The sequence below is a fragment of the Eptatretus burgeri genome, chromosome 6 (genome assembly GCF_056783735.1).
Source record: "Eptatretus burgeri isolate ZD-2024b chromosome 6, Ebu_testis_v1, whole genome shotgun sequence".
NCBI classification, from domain to species: Eukaryota; Metazoa; Chordata; class Myxini; order Myxiniformes; family Myxinidae; genus Eptatretus; species Eptatretus burgeri.
The window spans coordinates 10,943,869-10,966,980 of NC_140966.1; the positions used below are offsets into that span (position 1 = coordinate 10,943,869).

General features: G+C 43.7%; 1 protein-coding gene across 13 annotated transcripts in view; it reads left to right on the top strand.

Moving 5' to 3' along the window:
• Positions 1 to 23,112, top strand: part of LOC147024242 (protein FAM168A-like) — a 76,029-nt gene that overhangs the window by 49,150 nt on the left and 3,767 nt on the right. For all 13 annotated transcript variants that reach the window (XM_085883972.1, XM_085883967.1, XM_085883976.1 and 10 more), the window contains one exon: positions 22,588 to 22,727. In XM_085883972.1, the coding sequence (XP_085740098.1) occupies positions 22,588 to 22,727 (140 nt within the window). The remainder of the gene's footprint in view (positions 1 to 22,587; positions 22,728 to 23,112) is intronic.

Genomic DNA, 23,112 nt, shown 5'->3' on the forward strand with positions numbered 1-23,112 from the left:
AGCTCAACAGGAGACTTGCAGTGTCATACTGGCTCACTCCAGGCAGAGGTGCCATGCATGCACGTACGAGATTTTACCATCATTTAACTGCATCATTTTTTGCCATAAAGAAAAAAAGGAAATGGCCATAAATGTCTTTGCAGAATTCCATCACTTGACAGGCATGCATGAAGTGGCCAAACTTTTTTTTTGTTGTGTGAAAATAGGTGCCAGCCTTGTCTGCTTCTATGAGGACTATGAATGCTGTGCTAGTTTATTGGTTGATAACCTGCCCCAAAAACTTTTGTTATTTATGAGCTTGAGGGGTGTAAAACTGCCCAAGTGGTCCTCGTTTTTCAATTATACTTTGCAATTCGCCGTTGTTCTATTGTTGCTGTGCCACATTATCATTTCCTGCATCAACAGAGCCTGGACCAACCCACAATAATGTGTTCAAAGTTAAAACCTCGATTTACAAATACAATGTATTCACTTTCTATAGGGATTGGTGGAGGGATTCAACAGTGTTCTGGGTTTTCATCGCACCTTTCAGGGAGAACATCACTCATTTCAAAATCTTAAACAAATTGATGCATTGTGATGTGTTGTTTTACTGTACTTTCCAAGTAACTCCTTTAACAAAATGCATTCTTTCAGTCTATTTGTATAAATATTTTATTCATCCACAACAAACCAAGGTTTCAGAAATAACCACACAACATAATCGAGCATTGCTCCTACAATTAGCATAATCATTTGAAAGGAGAATGGGTGGTAATGCATAAACTGCAGGAACAACGTGCAAAGTTGGAGTGCACCTTTGGGGTGGGGGGTTATTATTAATTATTTTAGGTGATGAGAGAGCATTTGACAACAAAAATAATAGCTATCTGATTCAGAACTCTGTCACTCTCCATTTTGGCATGCCACATGTGGACACTACTGTATTCATGATGCTGGGAGCTCGATGACAGTTTGACCTTGTGCATTGCAATCCAAATCTCAGGAGGAACAGCCAATCAAAAAAGCGTGTATTGGCCACAAATCTCCAGAAATACATTTGCTTTAATCATGCACAATATGGACCAGCGAGCTCAAGAGAGGCAATCAAATGAATGATTTATCAAGTAAAATGAGATTCGAGTCCGAGTCTCACACTTTGGGAGTGAGGAGTCACGCTTTGACTACACATCTTGGAATATCAAGCTGTCAAACGATTCATTTTGTCCAGTATATTTCCAAAATACGAAATAACGCGGCAGAGTAGAGTAATGTATTGTCGAGTGGATGTCAGCAGTCTGAATGGAACGTAATACTCACACATGATGTCTACCGTGTCCACACTTTGCTTTTGTCAAAATATGGCCGATTAAAACCCTTTATAAACAAACAGGTCTGCATTGAATGGTGATACAGGCCTGTGTAAGCCTGTACAGCCAACAAAGAGAATGGTGGAAAAACAAACCATGTTTCCAAATGGAGACAAGACACCTTTTCGGGGTATTTCCTCCTGTACACCTCACAACTTTACACTGACTCTGCCAAATAAGCAATACATGTGAAGATGTTCTAAAACTGAACATGACTATACGTGGCATCTAAGGCCTCAATTTAACCATTTCCCTCTCCCTTACTAATGGAACTATCCAATGTATTGTAATCGGACGAGTTTCCTGATCCCGATCATGATGAACCAATGTAACAGTGGACCGTGGGGTGGATACGTGATCTAATCTTTCACCTGAACGATCACCAATATAGCGAAGGCTTGTCCTCAGGTTTACCTACATTGTCCGTTGGGGAAGTCGAACAGGCCTTCATTTCGGTTTTCAACATACAGACAACTCAACAAGAATCTGTCATTGCAGCTGGTTTGTCCGTCTAATAGAATGGGGCTGAGCAATTACATCCATTCTTGGTTTGTTTTATTTTTTTTCTTACAGCCTTTAAAATTTATATTTTATTTCACTAAAATATATACTTGAACACTGTAGAGTGTGTAGAACACAAATCGCCTTGTTTGCACTTCCAAAAACTTTCAGTTTAGCAGTACTTGGACAAAATTCTACACCGTCTTGACCAGTAAAATTTGCCTCATCCTCCGAGGGTGGAGTTGGTAGAAGGTTTAGTTCTGGACTGTTCCATTGACCCATCGGCTTGGTATTGTTGCCATCATGCCTGTTATTCATGAAAAAGCTAATATAGATCATGCTGTGAAATGCAAAGCAAGAGTTGAAAATACCCATCCCATGTTCTTTTTACCCCTCAGCCCAAATTGGCTAAGGGGTATTGTCGTCATAGGCGTTGTCCGGGCGTCCGTCCGTCTGTCAACTTTTGGTTTCCGTCAATTTCGAGGAGAACGCCTTGTCCGATTAAATCCATTTTTGCAGGGTATGTTGGGGTTGAGTAGAGGAAGGTTCCTTTCGAAAATGGGCGCGCTGCGATTTTCAATGTGGCCTCCATGGCAGCCATCTTGAAATTGGTTTCCGTCGATTTCGAGGAGAACGCCTTGTCCGATGAAATACATTTTTGCAGTGTGTGTTGTGGCTGGGTAGAGGAAGGTTCCTTTCGATATACAGCACAATCCGATATCCAATATGGCGGCTAGAGCAGCCATCTTGAATTTGGTTTCCGGACAATAACTTGAGAACGGCTTGACTTATTGATTTAATTTTTGTGTGATATAATGGGGGTGTTTAGAGGAAGGTTCCTTTCGATATTCAGCGCAATCCGATATCCAATATGGCGGCTAGAGCAGCCATCTTGAATTTGATTTCCGGACAATAACTTGAGAACGGCTTCACACATTGATTTTATTCTGGCGAGGTATAATGGGGTTGAGTAGAGGAAGGTTCCTTTCCAAAATGGGAATGCTGCGATTTTCACTGTGGCCGCCTCACGGCAGCCATCTTGAAATTGGTTTCCGTCAATTTTGAGGAGAACGTCTTGTCTGATTAAATCTATTTTGCTGGGTCTGTTGGGGTTGAGTAGAGGAAGGTTCCTTTCGAAAATGGGCGTGCTGCGATTTTCAATATGGCCACCATCTTGAAATTGGTTTGCGTCAAGGGGCTGAGGGGTTACACCCGCTTTGCGGTGCTATTTTTCTCAAGACTGTGTGGGGTAAGGTCTTCTCTGAGCTCTGTATTTTTATCATCATTATTATTATGATTTGAATTTGGACTGATAATTTGTAGACACCCTGAATTGTATTTTATTCTCAATTCCCAGAATATTCTGCTATATTACTGTAAAAGTGGAAATTTTCACACTACAATAGAGAAGTGTGAATTTAACAATGCCTGAATTTACATATGTACCTTTTATTTCAGAGAGATTGCAAGACCAGATTGCACAAATAATGCATGTACGCATAAATTTGCCAGTCACACCATAGTGATTATTGAGCATTGCGCTTGGCCAGCATGTGTAGCGTAGGTCTACACGGTTTGCAACTACGGTACTGTACTTCAGCGTCCACAAGTCAACGTAAAATATACTTCGTAATTTGAAGCCAATTTCAAAAGTGGACGAACTTCAATGTTTCCCGAAACCTACAAGCTTTACAGTTGAAGCAGGGCTTGATGCACCATCTGTCCACGCTGCTAACGAGAATATGGATGAAAGTCTCCTAATAGCTTATGGAGACAGCAATGCCGAGGCCAGAGATTGGAGTGAATAAAAAATACCTAGTGCTTCACCAATCTCTGCATTCAATTTACTACTGATTTGATGTGCTACACTGCACTTTCAGACTATTTTGCATCCTGAGTTCATTGGTTCCGTATGATTTACGCCATGTATGTAAACCTTCGTTTATAGTAACTAGTACGTGCCCGTAAAAAAAAAAAAATACATCAAACCGCGAGCAACAAACAACAACCACACAGGCCGTTTCTTCGCTCTCGTGTGCCCGTACGTGCGTGGCCCGGAAGTTCGCATATTATTCGCAGTTACGATCATTCGCAGTTTGGTTTTAATACCCAATTATTCAATGAGCACCAATGTATTTTACCTTTTCGCAATGTCGTGGCAAGGAAAAACAAAAAGGCAAGAGAAGAGAAGAGAGAAAAAATTTTTACTTCCTGGTTCGGAGCACATCAGCTCTCTGATGTTATCGAAATTTATGCACCGTCTAATATGAAAACGATCATAACTTGGGGCATTGTGTTTATCTATAAATGCACATAAGAAATCGAGAAATTATTAGAATACACGGTCATCATTATCCGGAAGCCCGTACGTTGTAACCCGTAATGGGGAACGCGGCTGAACTTCCCTTCCCCATCGGCAACGCCCACGCAACAACGTGTCTTGTCATTGGTTTGGTAAATAAATGGCCATAACTTGGGAAGCACTTGCCCGATTAATATCAAACCTTGAAAAGGCACATCCTCAGGTCCCCAGCAATATATCTGGCAAGTTTCAATTACATTGGACCAGTGGTTGTCGAGAAACAGCAGTCTCACACACACACACACACACACACACACACACACACACACACACACACACACACACACACACACACACACACACACACACACACACACACACACACACACACACACACACACACACACACACACACACACACACACACACACACACACACTGCTGGAATTATAGATAGATGTGTGTTTTGAGGCCTGTTTTTCTTCTGGTTACACTCAAGTTTTCTTCCTGTGTTAAGCGTTTGCTGGGGTTTCACTTGGTTACCATTGTTGAGATTGGCATGTGTCTTGTGCCTGCAACGTGAAATTAAAAACCCCTGAGCACGTTTTCATGTCGCCGCGCACGAAAATTTAATCATGTGAAAATTTCCACTTCTGCAGTATTGCTTCATGATCTCCATACTTGTTTTCATCTTGACCCTTTCATCCACTGTAGCTTTTTCCGTTCTACTCTCATGGGATACTGTTTGCTGGGAGCACACACGCCATTGTTGTAGTTGCACTAACACAATATTGATTGTTTCATTGGTGTAGTACAGGGGTTCTTAACCTTTGATGATTCCAGACCCCCAATGGATTGCCCAACATGGTCCCATACCCCCTTCGCTTGACTGTCGAAATCATCATCATCACCAGTCCTATTAGTTGACAGTATGAATTCCAAAGATGTCAATCGCTTGAATTTCTTTTAGATATGGATAGCTCAAAATAGAAGAAGAAAGGCAATCGTAAGCATTTATCATATACAGTGGGGAGAACAAGTATTTGATACACTGCCGATTTTGCAGGTTTTCCCACTTACAAAGCACGTAGAGGTCTGTAATTTTTATCGTAGGTACACTTCAACTGTGAAACATGGAATCTAAAACAAAAATCCTGAAAATCACATTGTATGATTTTAAAATAATTCATTTGCATTTTATTGCATGAAATAAGTATTTGATCACCTACCAACCAGTAAGAATTCCTGCTCTCACAGACCTGTTAGTTTTGTCTTTAAGAAGCCCTCCCATTCTCCACTCGTTACCTGTATTAACTGCACCTGTTTGAACTCATTATCTGCATAGAAGACAGCTGTCCACACTCAATCAATCAGACTCCAACCTCTCCACAATGGGCAAGACCAGAGAGCTGTCTAAGGACATCAGGGACAAAATTGTAGACTTGCACAAGGCTGGGATGGGCTGCAGGACAATAGGCAAGCAGCTTGGTGAGAAGGCAAGAACTGTTGGCGCAATTATTAGAAAATGGAAGAAGTTCAAGATTACAGTCAATCTCCCTCTGTCTGGGGCTCCATGCAAGATCTCACCTCGTGGAGCCTCAATGATCGTGAGAAAGGTGAGGGATCAGCCCAGAACTACACGGCAGGACCTGGTCAATGACCTGAAGAGAGCTGGGAGCACAGTATCAAAGAAAATCATAAGTAACACACTATGCCGTCATGGATTAAAATCCTGCAGCGCACGAAAGGTCCCTCTGCTCAAGCCAGCGCATGTCCAGGCCCGTCTGAAGTTTGCCAATGACCATCTGGATGATCCAGAGGAGGAATGGGAGAAGGTCATGTGGTCTGATGAGACCAAAATAGAGCTTTTTGGTTTAAACTCCACTCGCCGTGTTTGGAGGAAGAAGAAGGATGAGTACAACCCCAAGAACACCATCCCAACCGTGAAGCATGGAGGTGGAAACATCATTCTTTGGGGATGCTTTTCTGCAAAGGGGACAGGACGACTGCAGCGTATTGAGGGGAGGATGGATGGGGCCATGTATCGCGAAATCTTGGCCAACAACCTCCTTCCCTCAACAAGAGCATTGAAGATGGGGCATGGCTGGGTCTTCCAGCATGACAACCCGAAACACACAGCCAGGGCAACTAAGGAGTGGCTCCGTAAGAAGCATCTCAAGGTCCTGGAGTGGCCGAGCCAGTCTCCAGACCTGAACCCAATCGAAAATCTTTGGAGGGAGCTGAAAGTCTGTGTTGCCCAGCGACAGCCCCGAAACTTGAAGGATCTGGAGAAGATCTGTATGGAGGAGTGGGCCAAAATCCCTGCTGCAGTCTGTGCAAACCTGGTTAAGAACTATAGGAAATGTCTGATCTCTGTAATTGTAAACAAAGGTTTCTGTACCAAATATTAAGTTCTGTTTTTCTGATGTATCAAATACTTATTTCATGCAATAAAATGCAAATTAATTATTTTAAAATCATACAATGTGATTTTCAGGATTTTTGTTTTAGATTCCGTCTTTCACAGTTGAAGTGTACCTTATGATAAAAATTACAGACCTTTACGTGCTTTGTAAGTGGGAAAACCTGCAAAATCGGCAGTTTATCAAATACTTGTTCTCCCCACTGTATATTTACAAAAAAAATCCGAGAAATTACAAATATGCAAACAGCTGCAAGTATTTTACAATATAACTTTGATTCACCTATTTCAGATTATAAATCAGCAACTTTACTTCTTATAGTTGAGTTTTGTTACACAAAAGAAGAAAACAAACTTGAAAGTGCAAGTTTTTCAATATCTCGACTACATAACACACACTCTTACTAATCTCGTGAGATATCTGATGTTGTTTTTGTGCAATCAAAATATGGAATCGGGGTACAGTTACTGACAATGCTACTCGCATGTCATCTGATACATCAAGTCGATTTCTCCACTTTTATTTCAGATTTAATAATGCAGAGAATCCTGTTTCACAAAGGTACGTAGTTGTGAAGGGAACCAAAACATTCATTGCCCTCATAGCCAAGTTTGGGTAAAGGCCTGGTCACACCTTGACGTTTTAGCCAGCGATGGCAACGTATTAAAATGTATCTAAAACGCTGGCTTACGTTGAACTTTTGATGTTTTTTTTTTTAAAGATTCGGACGTATTCATAGCGACTTGGTCTTATGTATAACGCATTGGTAACGGACACAGAACGTTTCGTTGTGTTATAGATAACTTATACCAACGAATGCTGAACCTGTTGTCGGCCTACACAACCGATGCCCAACGATAGTCTAACTTAGGCATAGCGCGTTGCACGCATCGCCGACGATGTCGTGACGTAGCCTATTAAAAGGCTGACACACAACGATTCGAATCATAACTGCCGTAGAAATGGAAGTGTCAACATCGCGGTCACACCTTGGCGATCTTGCCAACGTATTCCGACCTAAGAAAAATGTGTCTAAAACGTTGGGGCACGTCAAATACGGTATGAGTAAGTTTGGTATACGTGAGTACAACGCTAAAGTATGCTATCATACGTCGTAGTAAGTAGAGTACGTCAAGAAATTTTAAACATGTTCAAAATTTTACGACGTACTTGGCGTATGACACACGTTCCGCATGCGATGGGGATAAGTTTTACACACGATATGTGGACGCTTACACACGTCCACAAAGGCTACTTATAAGCTACTCATAAGTCGAAACACGTCGCGGTAAAGTCTTTTTTACGCGAAACATTTCTAATTTATGTTTGACGTGCTTTGAACCAATTCTTTACGTAGTCCCAACACACATCGACGTATGTAGACGTATTCCAATGACGTCTTCCGGTCGACAAAAAAAAATAAATGAACGTGTTTCTAGCTTACAACTGCCATATAAAGACGTGTTCCCAGCGGTTTTGGGAATTGGTATATAAAAATGCTGCTCATAAAAGGGGAACCCAACAGTGTTTTCGAGTCCTTTTTGAGTCGATGTCCATGTCAGCAGTAACAGTATCAGTATCAGTATCAGTATTAGTATTAGTATTAGTAGTAGTTTGTTCATGTTGGCAGTAGTAGGTGAGTGTGAGGGGAGGGTGTGGGTTATGATGGATCGTCCTTGCGTTTAACGATTTAACGATTTAAATGATAAACTCAACGATTTAAATGGCTGCATCTCCACTATTGAAAGTAGACGCTTGCGCTCAACAATTGGATTTTTTTTACACTCAACGACTTTAAAACGGTACCACTCAGCTATTTTCATTGTTTACAATGAACGATTTAAATTGCTGTCACTCGCCTTTGTTTTTTGACGCTGGGGTTTGGAAATTTTAATCGTTTCTTCTGAACGTGTTAAAACGCTCAAACTCGACTATTTTAAATAGACGCTGCCGATGGACAATTGGAATCATAGCCAAGCTAGACATCGAAGAGTGAACATCCTCGTCATGCCGAAGAAAAGTTTGAAGAATGCTGCAAATAAGTGTCCTGGCCGTGGCCGTGGACGCTGACGCAAGGACGATCCATTATACCGACGTCTTTCAGCCTATGAGTAACTTAAAAGTAACGTCTGTCGACGTGTGGCAACGATCGCATAATGTGCCAACAACACGTTAATCATAGGTTAGAAATAAGTTTCGGGTACGCTAAACATTACCTCGGCGTGTCTCAACTTATGATTAACTTACAAGTAGCATGTGTTGACGTCTGTCAACGATCGCAGACCGTGCATACAACTTGTGGCCAGCGTAGCTGAACGTGTGAGTCATACGCCGGCATACATCGTGAAATTTCAAGCATGAAAAATTTTGAGGACAACCAAAAAGTACAACGTTTAAAGCCAACGTACAACGACGTATGGCAGTGTTTTTCAGCGTGCTCTCAATGTTATCAAAACTTACCCATAATGTATTCAACGTGTGCCAGCGTTTTAGAAAAAAAATTCAAAAATCGGCATACGTTGGCTAAAACGTCAAGGTGTGACCGGGCCTTAAGCTGCGATTTGCTCATACCAAAACTGCTTGACATCCATCCCAGCCCTTTCAAAATCGGCTTTCTTTCTTGGGTCTTCTTGGAAGTCAATGAAATCGTCCTTTTATTTGCTGAATAGTTGTCACTCAATCTCGATATATCAAATGAGAAAGGGTTTTGGATCTAAACAGATTCGATGCTAAGATCATCAATATCTGATAAGTAACCTTCAAAATTTGTACATAGGACTTCCAAATGGTTCTTGACTTCTTGAAGTATTTCTACAGGCAATGATTTACCATCTCTAATAAGAATATTGTCAAAGATTGGAAAGTTTGCCAGGTTTCCGCTTTCAACACTGCGACTCCAAATAGGTAATTTCCTTGTAAATGCGACAACTTTTCCTCTTGCTTGAATAATGTCCACATCCCTTCCTTGCATTGACATGTTCAATTCTTTGAGGAGACTAAAAATATCAGCCAAAATATCCCACCCAATCAAATCCCATCCTAACTCATGGCGATCCAAGAACGATTGGATCAGCTTGAATACATCAACGGCTTTGGTTGTTGTTTCGAGTCGTTCACAAAATAAAAACTCTTCCTTGATGTTCTTTTCATGTGCATAGCGTACAAATACAAGCAATTGACTGTGGTTTGAAACGTCAGTTGATTCATCGAGCTGCATGCTGATTTTTGCAGGACTCTGTTTAATCTCGCTGACAACTTGGGTTGTTATTTCCTGACTCGTCTTTAATTCTCTGGCGTACAGTGTCGTTGGACAAGGGCACCTGACTCAATTGCTTCACGGCATCCTCTCCCAGCACGATTTTAGCCATCTCCAGTGCACAAGGCTTCACTTGCGTCTCTCCAATCGTGTGGGGCTTCTTTTCTTTGGCAATCATGTACGAAACTTTGTAGGAGGCTTCGAGAAGAGGTTTCCCAGGAGCAGCAAACCCATATGATGAAAGAGTTGCTTTCTGATCATAACAAACTCTTTTCAACTTAAAAGCATCCATCAACATGATTACTGTGCTTGCTTTTGAGATGTTCTCTCAGTCCTGATGGCTTCAAATTTCCATTGCTCATTAACAAATTGCAAATCATGCATTGGGGTCTTTCAGTTCCATCTCGTTCTGTTATACAGGTAAAGCCAAAACCAACATATGAATCATTCCACTTCTGTTTTTTGACAGACATTTTGCAACAAATCTGTGAAAGAGAAATACAAAAACTGTTAAACGCATCCCGGTAATGAAAATTCAAATAACACATGATTTTTTATGAAACAACAGTATCCGAGAAATATTATTTATATAAAAAAGTAATACATTTGTGTCATTCCTAAAACAGTTAATTGGTACCAGAACCATGTCACATTAGGAAACCCCATGCTAGCAGCATCATTAATTAAAATGGGCATCATTAAAAAAACAAAAGATGGACCAGGGTGGCCAGGCGCAGACCAGCGACGAGATGAGGCCAGACCAGACCAGCGTCGAGAGATGCGATCAGAGAACCAGACCAGCGCCAGCGAGATGGGACCAGACCAGCGTCGAGCTGCGATCGGAGAACCAGACCATAGTCAAGATGCGATCAGAGAACCAGACCACACGCTCGAGCAGACGGGGCGCAATTATTTGTTCTCCTTTCTTTCGTCGTCCTTCTCGGGTGCGGTCCGCTCATGCGTGACATGCTCTCATTGGGCGGACCGCGTGTCGCGGCTCCGCCTTCTTGCATAGGCCCGCCTTGGCTCTGATCCGCTCATCGCCCATTGGCCGCAAAATGACGCATTCTCTCATTTGGCGCCAGGCCAGAACGAAACGCTTCGTGAGCGCGCGAACAGCGCGGACAATTCCTCGAGCAGTGTTGTTGGTATTGTCATAAGTGTAAAAATCCTATCTATAAAATAACTTCGCAGCGCATGTACACGTAATTCCCATTAGTATATCAAATATATTCGTAATCAAATATATACAAATATTCAGAGATCGAGTCCCATACCCCAGCATAAGTGGGAAACAATCTAATATATAAAGAAGAAAGATTGTTTGTTTGTGTGTTTGTTTCTTTATGCATTTGGACCCTGCAGGAACCAGTGCAACCAAACTTTGCTTGGCCTCTTCCTTCATCCAGAGAAAGGTTGAGGGCTATGTTTGGATTAAAAAAATGAACCCCAGATAATTGACCTTCAGTCCTCGATTGGGTCTTGTGTTGAGACACTCCCTGCGTTTTTCTTCTTCTTCTTTTCTTTCCCCAAAGTGATCGAGTAATGTGTATTGTGAAGATCCCGTGTTGAGGTTGGAGTGATTTGTTGTCAACAACACAGATTTAATTATCAGTGTTTACACGTGTACCTGTTATTAAAACTATTACTTTACACAGGCTTATTTTAACACTTCTATGTTCAGGCCTCGAGTGAGTGTGTTGCTTACACACTGCCGCAAAAGAGTAATATGTATTGTGATGATCACATGTATGCATATTATGTATGCAAGCTAATCACGGAAACAGTGTATTCCCTTGGTACATTTCTCCCTTACCTCCAATCCTCCCCATCTCGGTATAATCCGCATTTCTTTTTTAACTTTGATCTCCCGCGTCACGAAGATCAGCATCGTACGATGCCCGCTGGAGCACTTCTGTAACTCCCAAGGGAACATGTCTGTGAAGAAATATCTTAACCTACCTTCTTCCATTATAAATACTGCTTAGTGCCACCACAAAAAAGACTGTTAATGGGCATAAAAAAATCAGATGTTAAGGGAATGGAAGTCTACAGGTCACTTGATATTCAAGAGCAGACACAAGCTTGGCTTGAGAATCAATGTGCAAGACAAGCAGCGTCCAGGCCAGTTGAGGCTTCAGAGCAGACACAGGTGCAGGTTGAGGATCAACGTGGAAGACGAGCAGTCTCCATGTCAGCTGAGACTACAGAGCAGACACAGGCTCGGCTTGAAGATTAATGTGCAAGACCAGCAGCCTCCATGACAGCTGAGACTACAGAGTAGACACAGGCTTGGGTTGAGGATCAACGTGGAAGCTGAGCAGCCTCCATGTCAGCTGCGACTACAGAGCAGACACAAGCTCGGCTTGAAGATTAATGTGCAAGACGAGCAGCGTCCAGGTCAGTTGAGGCTTCAGAGCAGACCCAGGTGCAGGTTGAGGATCATCGTGGAAGACCAGCAGCCTCCATGTCAGCTGAGACTACAGAGCAGACATAGGCTCAGCTTGAGGATCAACGTGGAAGACGAGCAGCGTCCAGGTCAGTTGAGACTTCAGAGCAGACACAGGCTCGGGTTTGAGGATCAACGTGGAAGACGAGCAGCATCCATATCAGCTGATACTACAGAACAGACACAGGCTCGGGGTTGAGCATCAATGTGCAAGACAAGCAGCTTTCATGGCAGCATGCTGAGCATCTTTAGATGGTGAAACATTTTGATACAAGTCCAAGCACATTTTGCAATGCTCAAGATTGACAATTCATCCAAAACCATATGGCCCACATTTCCAAATTTGTCATCCAGGAAATATTTCAAAACATATTGCAGTGAATTTCCCTGGGCAACACTGGGTACTTCAGCTCGTAGTACATGACTGTAAGGTATATGATTAATGGTTAGACCAGAGGTTCCCAAACTGAGGGTCGTGACCCAAACATGAACCTCCCCTCAAAATCCTGGTTTTTGAGGGAGGGGGAGGATTTCACATTGAAAGCATTTTCTCCAACAATTTTTATTCTACTGTACGGTACCTTTTGGGTCACGAACCAAATGTGATTTCAAATTTTGGGTTGTGGACAAAAAAGTTTGGGAACCACTGGGTTAGACCATCCGCTTTGAGTCTGGGAGGTCAGGAGTTCAAACCCCAGCTGAGTCTTACCAAAGACTTTTTTTAAAATGGTACGTGTTGCTTCCTTGCTTGATGTTCAACATTTAAGAGAATAGAGTATGAATAAACAATGCTGGGAAAACAATGACAAACCACCCAGTATAACCCTTGTTGTATTGTCTTATTTGCTTGCAGTTATGAATGTTTAATTCATGGTATCTTGTTTCGTTTTTTTCTTGGTGAACATTGCTCAGGACTCAATTATTGACCCATCGTGTGCCTTTTTTATTGGTGCTTTGCACAAATTTTATTTAGAATTCCTCATGACATTCCTAAAGAGATTGTGAAAAAGCAACATCAATTAAAACAGTGCAACAGTGGTGTCAAGTTAAAGTATTGTAACAATTCATCACGTTGGTGTGAGTTGAATCCATGTTGTCATCGTCATCTGCACTTGGTTATCATGGAGTACGGTAGGACTGTACATGTTGGGATGATACGAGAAAAACGTGGCCACCCAATCAAATGGGTACAAAATGATACGTTGATAAACTATAGAGCATTCATGAGCCTTATTCTCGAACACTTTCAGAAACCAGATTACATCGCTAAAGTACAAAATCGCCGAATTGTACTTTTTTCTCTTATCATCAATTTTGGCAGACAGCCTCATACAATAATGGCGGAAGTGCTTACAATAATTCTAACGGGACGAAGCGACATTCTCTTGGGTATTGCAACCATACCAGAATCAAAAGGAAGACCAAATACTGTCTTAGAGTCATCAGGAGGAACCTGACTAAGGAAAGAACAAAGATAGAGTCATCAGGAGGAACTTGGATAAGATTTGTATTTCAGCTGCAACTCCTCTACTTTCAAACCCATCTTGGTGCACTGCACAGCCAAAGTGAGACTTACAGAAAAATTTCTGCAATAATTCACTTCTCCGAGACATATAAAGAAAGAGAAATAAAGAGTAAAGGAGATAAAATAAAAGAAAAAGCAAGAATTAGAATGAATAAATAGAAATGTGACAGCAACAAAGAACAAAGATGTTGGGAAGAAGCCAGATAGATTCGGAAGCCTGAATAACGATTCACCCCACCTCAAAAGTTTTCACATGTTGATGCCACTTGAGCTTATTTCATGATGCTTTCAAATAAAACTTAATATTTAGAGACTTCAGTAGCTTCTCCAAAGTCATCACTTCACTACATCACTTCAGGAGCAAATTATTTGTTTAAAAGGTTATAGAATAAGTGTAATATGTTTCACCTGTATGTAATCGGTGCTTAAATTAAAAATTTAGCTCCCCCACTTATCTTTTTTTTTATTTTTGTATACCTTGTCGAGGCTCGTATGAGAGCTAACACACAACGCACAGCAAGGGGGCATGAGACAAGAGGGGTGGGGGTGGGAGGGACAAAACAGTGGGGAACAGACACATTAGGAGATCTGTCTAAGGGAGAGGGATGGGACGGGGAACATGGGGAAGAGAAGATGGACATTACAGGGACTTTCACGAAGGAAAGCAGGGGAATTAAAGGAAGTGGGCTTGGGTGGATTATCGGGGGTAGAAAAGATCGAGGATTTGGATGGGGGATGATAAGAGGTGGTGGTGAACTGCTGTTTTGAAAGCCTGGAGGGAAGAATGGGAAAGAATAGAGTGAGGGGGTTTATTCCAAAGGCGAGAAAAAAGAGGAATGAAAGAGTGAAGGTGAGCAGTGATTCGTGATTTTTGTAGTTTTACCAGAAGGGGGTTGTTGGCGGACCTTGAGCGCCTGTGGAAATGTGGTGGGGACAAATCGCAGAGAGAGTAGGGGGGGCAAGGCTGAAGAGGAAACGGTAGAAGACAGAAAGACCACTGACCAACCTGCGGTGATTGAGTGAGAGGCCCAAAGACTCAGCTTCATTGCGGGAGATGCCGATGATCCTAAATGCCCTGGTTTCGACAGCGTGAAGCCGAGAAATATGGGAGGCAGGAGCACCAGCCCAGAGGGGAGAAGCAGTACTCCATCAGGCCAAGGACAAAAGCTTTGTAAGTGGTCAGGAGCTCAAGAGGGCTGAGGAAGGACTTTGCACAACGGAGGATTCCCAGTCGGCGACTGGCTTTGGAGGCGAGGTTGGAAATTTGACTTTCCCAGGAAAGGTCATGGCAGATAGTGTGACCCAGAAGCTTGAAAGAAAAGACTTCTTCCAGAGGATTGTTGAGAAAGTGGATGGGGGGGTTTTCTAAACGATCCTTTCGAAGAGACATAGCAAGAGTGTGAGATTTGTCTGGATTGAAAGACATGTTCCACGTGTTGAACCAGTTTGTGATTTTATCCAGATCTGCAGTGAGCGAAGAAGCTGCTGCTTGCCAGTCTGAGGGATGACAGATGGTACGGTAGAGGGTGGAGTCATCAGCAAAGAGATATAGAGGATTTTCCAGAGAGTCGGAGAGGTTATTGATGAAAACCAGAAAAAGAACAGGGCCCAGAACGCTACCTTGAGTTTTATCTAAGGAGTTTTAAGGTGCAACTCTCTTGGTCAACCAACAAGGCAAACTTGAAGACCAAGGAGCTCTCCAAAGAAGTCAGACATTAAGTAGTGGAGAAACACCATTTAGGAGAGGGTTATAAGAAGATTTCAGTTACTCATTATCCCTTTGAGTATGGTGAAATGCATCATTAAGAAGTGGAAGACATATCATACCACTCAGACTCTACCCAGATCAGGTGGCCCATTCAAATTCAGCAGCTGGGCAAGCAGCAAACTGGTTCGGGATGTCACTGCAAATCCAACAATGACTGAAATATCTACAAGGCTCCATGTCTGAGATGGGGGAGGGGCAGTGTTCATCAATCAACAATATCTCGTTCCCTTCACAAAGCTGACCTCAATGGACAGGTGGCAAGAAAGAAGCCATTACTGAAAAAGATGTATCTAAAAGTTCTTCAGGAGTTTGCAAACAAATATTTTAATGATACTGCAAGCATGTGGAGAGAAGTTTTATGATCAGACAACACAAAAATTTAACCTTTTTGATCTAAATTCAAAGCGTTACGTCTGATGCAAACCTAACACTGTACATCACTCAGTCAATACAATCCTCACTGTCAAGCATGGTGGTGGCAGCATCATGTTATGGAGCTGCTTTTCATCAGCAGGGACTGGCAAGCTTGGCAGGTTAGAAAGGACAATGGATGGTGCAAAGTATAGGAGCATCTTTGATGAAAACCTGCTCGAGTCAGCCATGAATCTGAAAGTGGGTAGGAGATTCACATTTCAGCAGGACAATGATCCGAAGCACAGCCAAAGCCACACTGGAGTGTCTGAATCAGAAGAAAATAAATGTTCTTGAGCCGACCAAAGTCCTGACTTGAACCCAATTGAATATTTTTGGCGAGTCTTGAAGATTGTAATCCGAAGACGTTCCCCATCAAACAAGGCAGAACTAGAGCAATTTTCACGTGAAGAATGGGCAAAGATTTCACCATCTCACTGTACAAAGCTGGAAGAGACTGACCCAAAACGACTCATCACAGTCATTGCTGCAAAAGATGCTTCCACCAAGTACTGAAAAAAGGGGTTGAATATTTTACAACCAGTAATGTTGATTTGTACATTGTTTTTGCAGGTATTCCTGACATGTAACCCCTTCAACTCGAACAGTGTTTGGTTTGAATTTCTGCAGTTATGAATAAAAATGTTCCTTTGGAAAAATTGTATCGATATAATTCATAATTCATCTAAATGTGGCATTATTGGTAGGGGTGAATACTTTTGCAGGCCACTGTAGATTTCAGCAGTTACTCCCCAGGCTCAAAACAAAGCAACAGGCCCAAGCCACCAGAGGTCCTCTACCTGAAGACTAATTCAACCACATGCAAAATAGTGTTAATGTTCAATCACATGCAAAAGTTCATAAAACTAGAAGGGCACTCTTTGACATTGCCAGATTTGTCTCTGCTCACATTATTACAGCGCGTGTGCTGTATACAATTGCACCGAGTTTGAAATGTCCCCGGTGTCTCCCCCCCCCCCCCACGCACCTCAAGTGAGCCAATGACAGCCGTCCGGTAGATGGCAGTGTGTAACCGAGACGGAAATGGCGACAATTGACGGAAATACCCTCGTATTTCAATGGAGATTTGTGAAACTAATGTGTTATATATGTGAAAACCATTCAATTTATTGCTTGATGGAAAAAAACCAAGAAACTCTCCTCTCTCATGTACGAACCAACGAAAGACGTCATTTCCGCCCACCATGCCATTTCGCGCCGAACGCTGAAGGCTAAGTTCTTCTTATGCCATCATTCTCTTTAATATTAGCCACGTGCTGTATTGAAGGATTTCACTTGTTGTTGTTGTTATTATTATTATTATTATTATTATTATTATTATTATTATTATTATTATTATTATTATACATACTTCTACCAAGTTTGAATTAAATGCCTGAACCCAGATTCAAAATATTAAATAATTCTGGTTACCAGACCATGTGTCTGATCAGATTGAAATTTAAAACCTATTTGCCCATCAATACTACATCATAATTGTGAATTTTCACATTGATTGATGAAGCGGTTCAAGACAGAATTTGTTTTTAAGATTTTCATTCAATCCAATATGGCCACCAGACCATGTGAACTATTAATTATTCATGAATACTCTGGTATCCCCAAGGTCAGGTCAGATATGGGAGCATGTGCCAGAACAGCACGTCGCTGCGTCCACTTTCCGCCGGTACTCCAGGGGCCTCCGTCTGGCCATCCCCCAGGCAGATGCCAGGCCCATCCCCATCTCTTTGAGATGATGGTCAACCTGTTGCAACCATGAGGCACGTGGTCGACCCACTGGCCTCCTCCACTCATGAGACTCTCTCGCTGAGAGAATCTGGTGAGCAGGATCAGCATCAGGAAAACGAGCCACATGTCCATACAGCCGCAACTGACGCTCATGGACTATGCAGGTAACAAATCTCATCCGAGTCTCTCTCAGCAACCGCTCGTTGGACACAAAATCCGACCAGCGATAGCGAAGGATTCTCCGAAGAGACCTGGTACCAAAGGAATTAAGTCTCCGTCTCAGATCCTTGGTCAGAGTCCAAGTCTCGCACCCATAGAGCAAGACTGGAAGTACCAAGGACCTGAAGACTCGGACTTTCGTCCTCCCGCACAGGTACCGGCAGCGCCACACCCCATGATCCAGTGAATCCATGACTCCCCAGGTCCGACCAAGACGTCTATTGACCTCTGACTCGCAGCCAGCAGAGACATGAATATCACTGCCAAGGTAAGTGAATCTCTCCACGACCTCAACATCCTCACCACAAACAGACACAGACAGGACAGCAGCATCCAAGATGTCACCGAAAGCCTGGATCTTAGTTTTTACCCAAGAAACCCGTAATCCCAACGGCTCCGACTCCTCATTCAGCACCTCGAGGGCCCCCAAGAGGATGTCTAAAGTCTCCGCAAAGATGACTGCATCATCTGCAAAGTCAAGGTCCGAGATCTTGACATTCCCAAATGACGCACCGCAACTTGATCTCTCCGACATCCTCCCTAGAATCCAGTCCATACAAGTGCTGAAAAGTGTGGGGGCAAGTACACATCCCTGACGAACTCCAGTAACAACTGGAAATAAGTCAGAGATGGTACCACCACACTTCACAGCACTCTCAGTACCAGAGTAGAGTTCAGACATCAGATCGATCAGTTTTGGTGGCACCCCACGAAGACCAAGAATCCTCCAGAGGACATCCCGATTCACTGAATCGAACGCTTTACAGAGATCAACATAGGCTGCAAGCAGCCCCTGCCGAAACTCTCGTCTGCGTTCGGTGAGAACACGAAGTGCAAGGATACGGTCAATCGTTGACCTCTTTGGTGTAAAGCCTGACTGCTCTGGACGCTGGTGCTCAAGCAGATGGTGGCGAACCCTATCGAGAATTATCCGAGCAAAGACCTTGCCCGGCACTGAGAGCAGCGTCACCCCTCGGTAGTTGTTGCAGTCTTGGCGATCACCCTTCCCTTTCCAGAGAGGGACAACAAGGCCCCTCTTCCAGTCAGTTGGGATGATGGCTGTGTTCCAGGCAGAGCACAAAACTGCATGCAACGACACGAGTGCAGCATTTCCACCAGCCTTGAGAAGTTCGGCATGGATGCCACAGATCCCTGGAGCTTTGCCCCGTTTCAACTGGTTCACCGCAGCCCGTGTTTCCACAAGCGTAGGTGGACCACAGTTGATTCGAGGGTCAGCAACAGGGATTGTAACACCCTTGACGTCCAACTCGACAGTTGGGGGATCAGCCTGGTACAACCGCTCAAAGTAACCGGCCCAGCGGGCCTTCACTTCAGACTCCTCTGTCAAGAGCCTACCACTCTCTGCTCAAACTGCAGTGCTCCGAGGGATGGGCTTGGATGAACGTAATGCGCGAATTCCCCTGTAAGCGGGACGAGAATCACCTGTCCACAGGTGATGCTCTACCCCCTCACAGATTCCTCGCACATAGGCCTCCTTGTCCACCCTCAGTGCACGTACAGTTTTACGCCTCAGCTCCCTGAACAGCTCAGCTCTGCCATTCAGCCTGGCCCTGCGACTCTGGTCAATGGTATCCAGTGTCCCTTGAGAGACAAAATTCTTCTTTGCCCTGCGGTGAGCTCCAAGGCATCCACCGGCAACATCAAGGACGGTGGTCTTGAAGGCGCTCCACAACTCTTCAGGACCCCCCAAAGCACCCAGACCCCCCAAGTGTCCACTCAGCCTGTTCGCAAACTCCTCAGCTACTCTCTCATCCCTGAGCTTGGCAACATCCAGCCTCGGCTGGGATGGTACCATTCTCCAGGATTTAAGGTGCACCTTTAGAGTTGCTACAACAAGCCTGTGGTCAGTATTGAGGAACTGAGCACTCCGGTAGACCCTGCAGTTCTGGATCATCCTCCAACGACCGTCAATGTGGACATGGTCAATCTCCTTTGCCACATCGCCAGCGTTGGAATACCAAGTCCAGCGATGAGCTTGTGGGCGCTGAAACCATGAACCAGCCACCCTAAGTCCATGACTTCTTGCAAAGTCAAGGAACTTAGTGCCATTCTGGTTCATAGTTCCTGACCCATGGGGACCAACACACACCTCATAACCGTCCCTATCAGTTCCAGTCGATGCATTGAAATCCCCCAAGACTAGAAGTGTATCTCGTCTGGGGCACTGATCAACCACAGACTCAAGTGTGGCGTAGAATGCATCCTTCACGGTGAGATCACTCGCCTCAGTCGGAGCATAAACAGAGACCAGGGAAATGACACCTAAGGAGTGACGAAACCTTAATCTCATAATACGCTCGTTGACCGGTGTTACCTCAATTATCATTGGGGTCAGCTTATTGGACACAGCTACAGCAACTCCTTGGGTATGGTAACCATCAGAGCGACCAGACCAATAGTAGGTGTAACCACCCACCATTATCTCGCCGCAATCCGGTCTCCGAACCTCAGAGAGAGCTGCAATCCCGATGTCCAAACGCTTGAGCTCAGATGATAACAGAGACAGGTGATCATCCTCTCTTAGGGATAGGACATTCCAGGCACCCACCCGAAGGGACCGCCTCAGGTTAACCCAAGGAGACCGCCGTCTGGTGGACGACACCTCAGCACCACTCCGACACACTCTCCCGCAATCTGACCCAGGGATGTTACCCCGTGGTTTCCCTCCTATCAAAGATTGGGGGTCCCGAAGGCTTTGCCCCAATCCCGTCATCCGGTGAGCTGCCCTGCGAAGGGAAGCTGCACAGGAGGTACTCCCACGGAGTGGGTTTTCAGATTTTTTTGCGTTTTTGCGTTTTGCGGAATGAAGGGTTTTACGGTGGCCAGAGTGCAAATCCTGCCACCAAGCTCCTAATAAGAAGTGACCCAACTGCAGGATTACGTCCGCAGACACAGTTGGGCACTAGATATGGATGACCGTTAGCTCACAAGGAGCTCCTCCACCCTTTGACAGGTTTTGTTTTTAATCCTGCTAGGTGTCCATATCCAAAGACCCTCCTCACCAGAAAACCTGGTGGGGGAGACGGTTTAGTCGCCGACAACCCGACCATGGAACAGGTTAGTACAGGTTTACATGGTACCTGTAGCAGGTCACAAATCGAACCTGACCTGACAGAGGCTTGGCTTGGGGGACATTTGTGTCAAGTTTCCCCTTGATTTGTCCAGCTGTTCTGAAGATTTAAAAAATAGTTTTTTGGGTAATCCAAAATGACTGCCAAACCATGTGACCTTTGACGTCGTATGTGTGAACGTTTTGTTCCTCATGGATAGGCGGTCATACGTGTAAAGTTTCGCCTCGACCTGTTGAGCTGTTTCAGAGAAGAAGATTTTTCAAGGTTTTTTTGTTCAAAAACAATATGGCTGCCAAACCACATGACCGATGACGTCATCATTTTTTTTTCTTTCTGTGGATCAATTTATCTGAGGTAACCCTCAAAATTTTTCATACTGATTGGATGTAGCGTTCTTCGTATGCAATTATGATGTCATAATGAAGGCATCTATGACGTAAACAAATCATTCATTCCCCATGAGGAGTACTTTCCGTGTGCTAAGTTTCAATTTTTTCCTTGGTGCTATTTTGGAGATACAGCGGTCCAAAGTTTTTTCCTTTTTTCCAACATGGCCACCATACCACATGCCATAATTATCCTTATAACATTCTACATGAGTAGTCACACCTATGGTGAAAATTTTGTGTCAATCGGTTAAGCGCTTGCTGTGAAAATTAGCACGGACGGACGGTCGACGCATCATCTGGACTGGTACCCCTGCCTCACAACTTGCTCAGCTTGACTATAAGGGAAACCAAGGCCGACAAAATCATTGGAATCTCCTGGGATGAAGCTGAGTCTTTGCGCCTATTAGTTTCACATTGTAGACAGCTCGGTGGTCTCTCTGTCATATACCACCTCCTTTCTTGTCTTGCACCCCCTTCCCTTTCCATGCTCTGTGCCCCCCCCCTTCAATGGTTCCTCCATTGCACATTCCGGCTTGTCACTAATCCCCTATTGATGAACCTCCCAAAATTCAGACTCGCAGCTCACCTCCACTCATTCATTGCTCATGTTTTTCCCCGCCGTTGGAACCAACTTATTCGGTCTCTTCAATATCAATCCTCCCTCCTCGGCTTCAACACAGCTTTCCACCATCATCTATGATCATCTCACATCCACATCCATGATTTTTTCCACCCACATTAATCCTCCTCAAACCCACCTCTTTCTGTGTCTCCTGTTTGTTCTTCCACTTCTGTGATTTAGACTTTGCAGCTTTCTCCATCTTGTTCACCCCATGTGTCCTCCCCTTGCTATAATTCTTACCCACATCCCTTATTTCTCCAAGTCTCCCTCTGTTTTGTCCTTCAACCCTGCTGATGGTCTCCCCCTCTCTTTCTACTGTTCTTTTCGTTTTGTTACGCACAGATCCATTCATTGTGTTGTAGCTCTTTCATGAGCCTCGACACTCCGTACAAAAATAACAAACTCTGAGTTATCCTTTTAGACACTAGATATGTGCAACCTATTCCAGATATGTTTAACAACTTGTTGCCCACCTATTTGCCTTTGCATAATCATTTTGATTTATTGAATCAACTTATGTCTGTGATTGCAGCTTACAGCCCTGGTACCCCGTACAAACCCACCGCCCAGATGTCTGCACCGCCACCCCCTTACAGCCCTACTGGAGGTCACTTCCAACCTGGACTGTACCCTGCACGTGTTGCCTATACACAGGCTCCAATATATACACAGGTAAGTGAATGTGAGTTGAGGTAAAGGCTGGGGAGGGGAGGGTGTGTGGGGTTTGGTGGGATGTACATACTGGAGGAAAAATAAAAAGTCAGGCAAAGGCTGTTTACAATTGAGGATATGAGCCTGTATGCAGCTCTTTGGATTTAAGTTTAAGGAGAAATACAGGAGTATGCAATCATAATAGTTCTCTGAATAAAAGTATGCAGATGTCATATTTTATCCGATCTCATCTCACTTTTAGGCTCCACTCAGGAAGCTTCATTGTGTCATTGGACATAAAACCATCACATAAGCTGACAGATAGTGGACAAATAATGGAAACACCAGGGTACCCGAGCTGTACAACAAATATGCAAAGTATGGGACCGCCACACCTATTTGATTG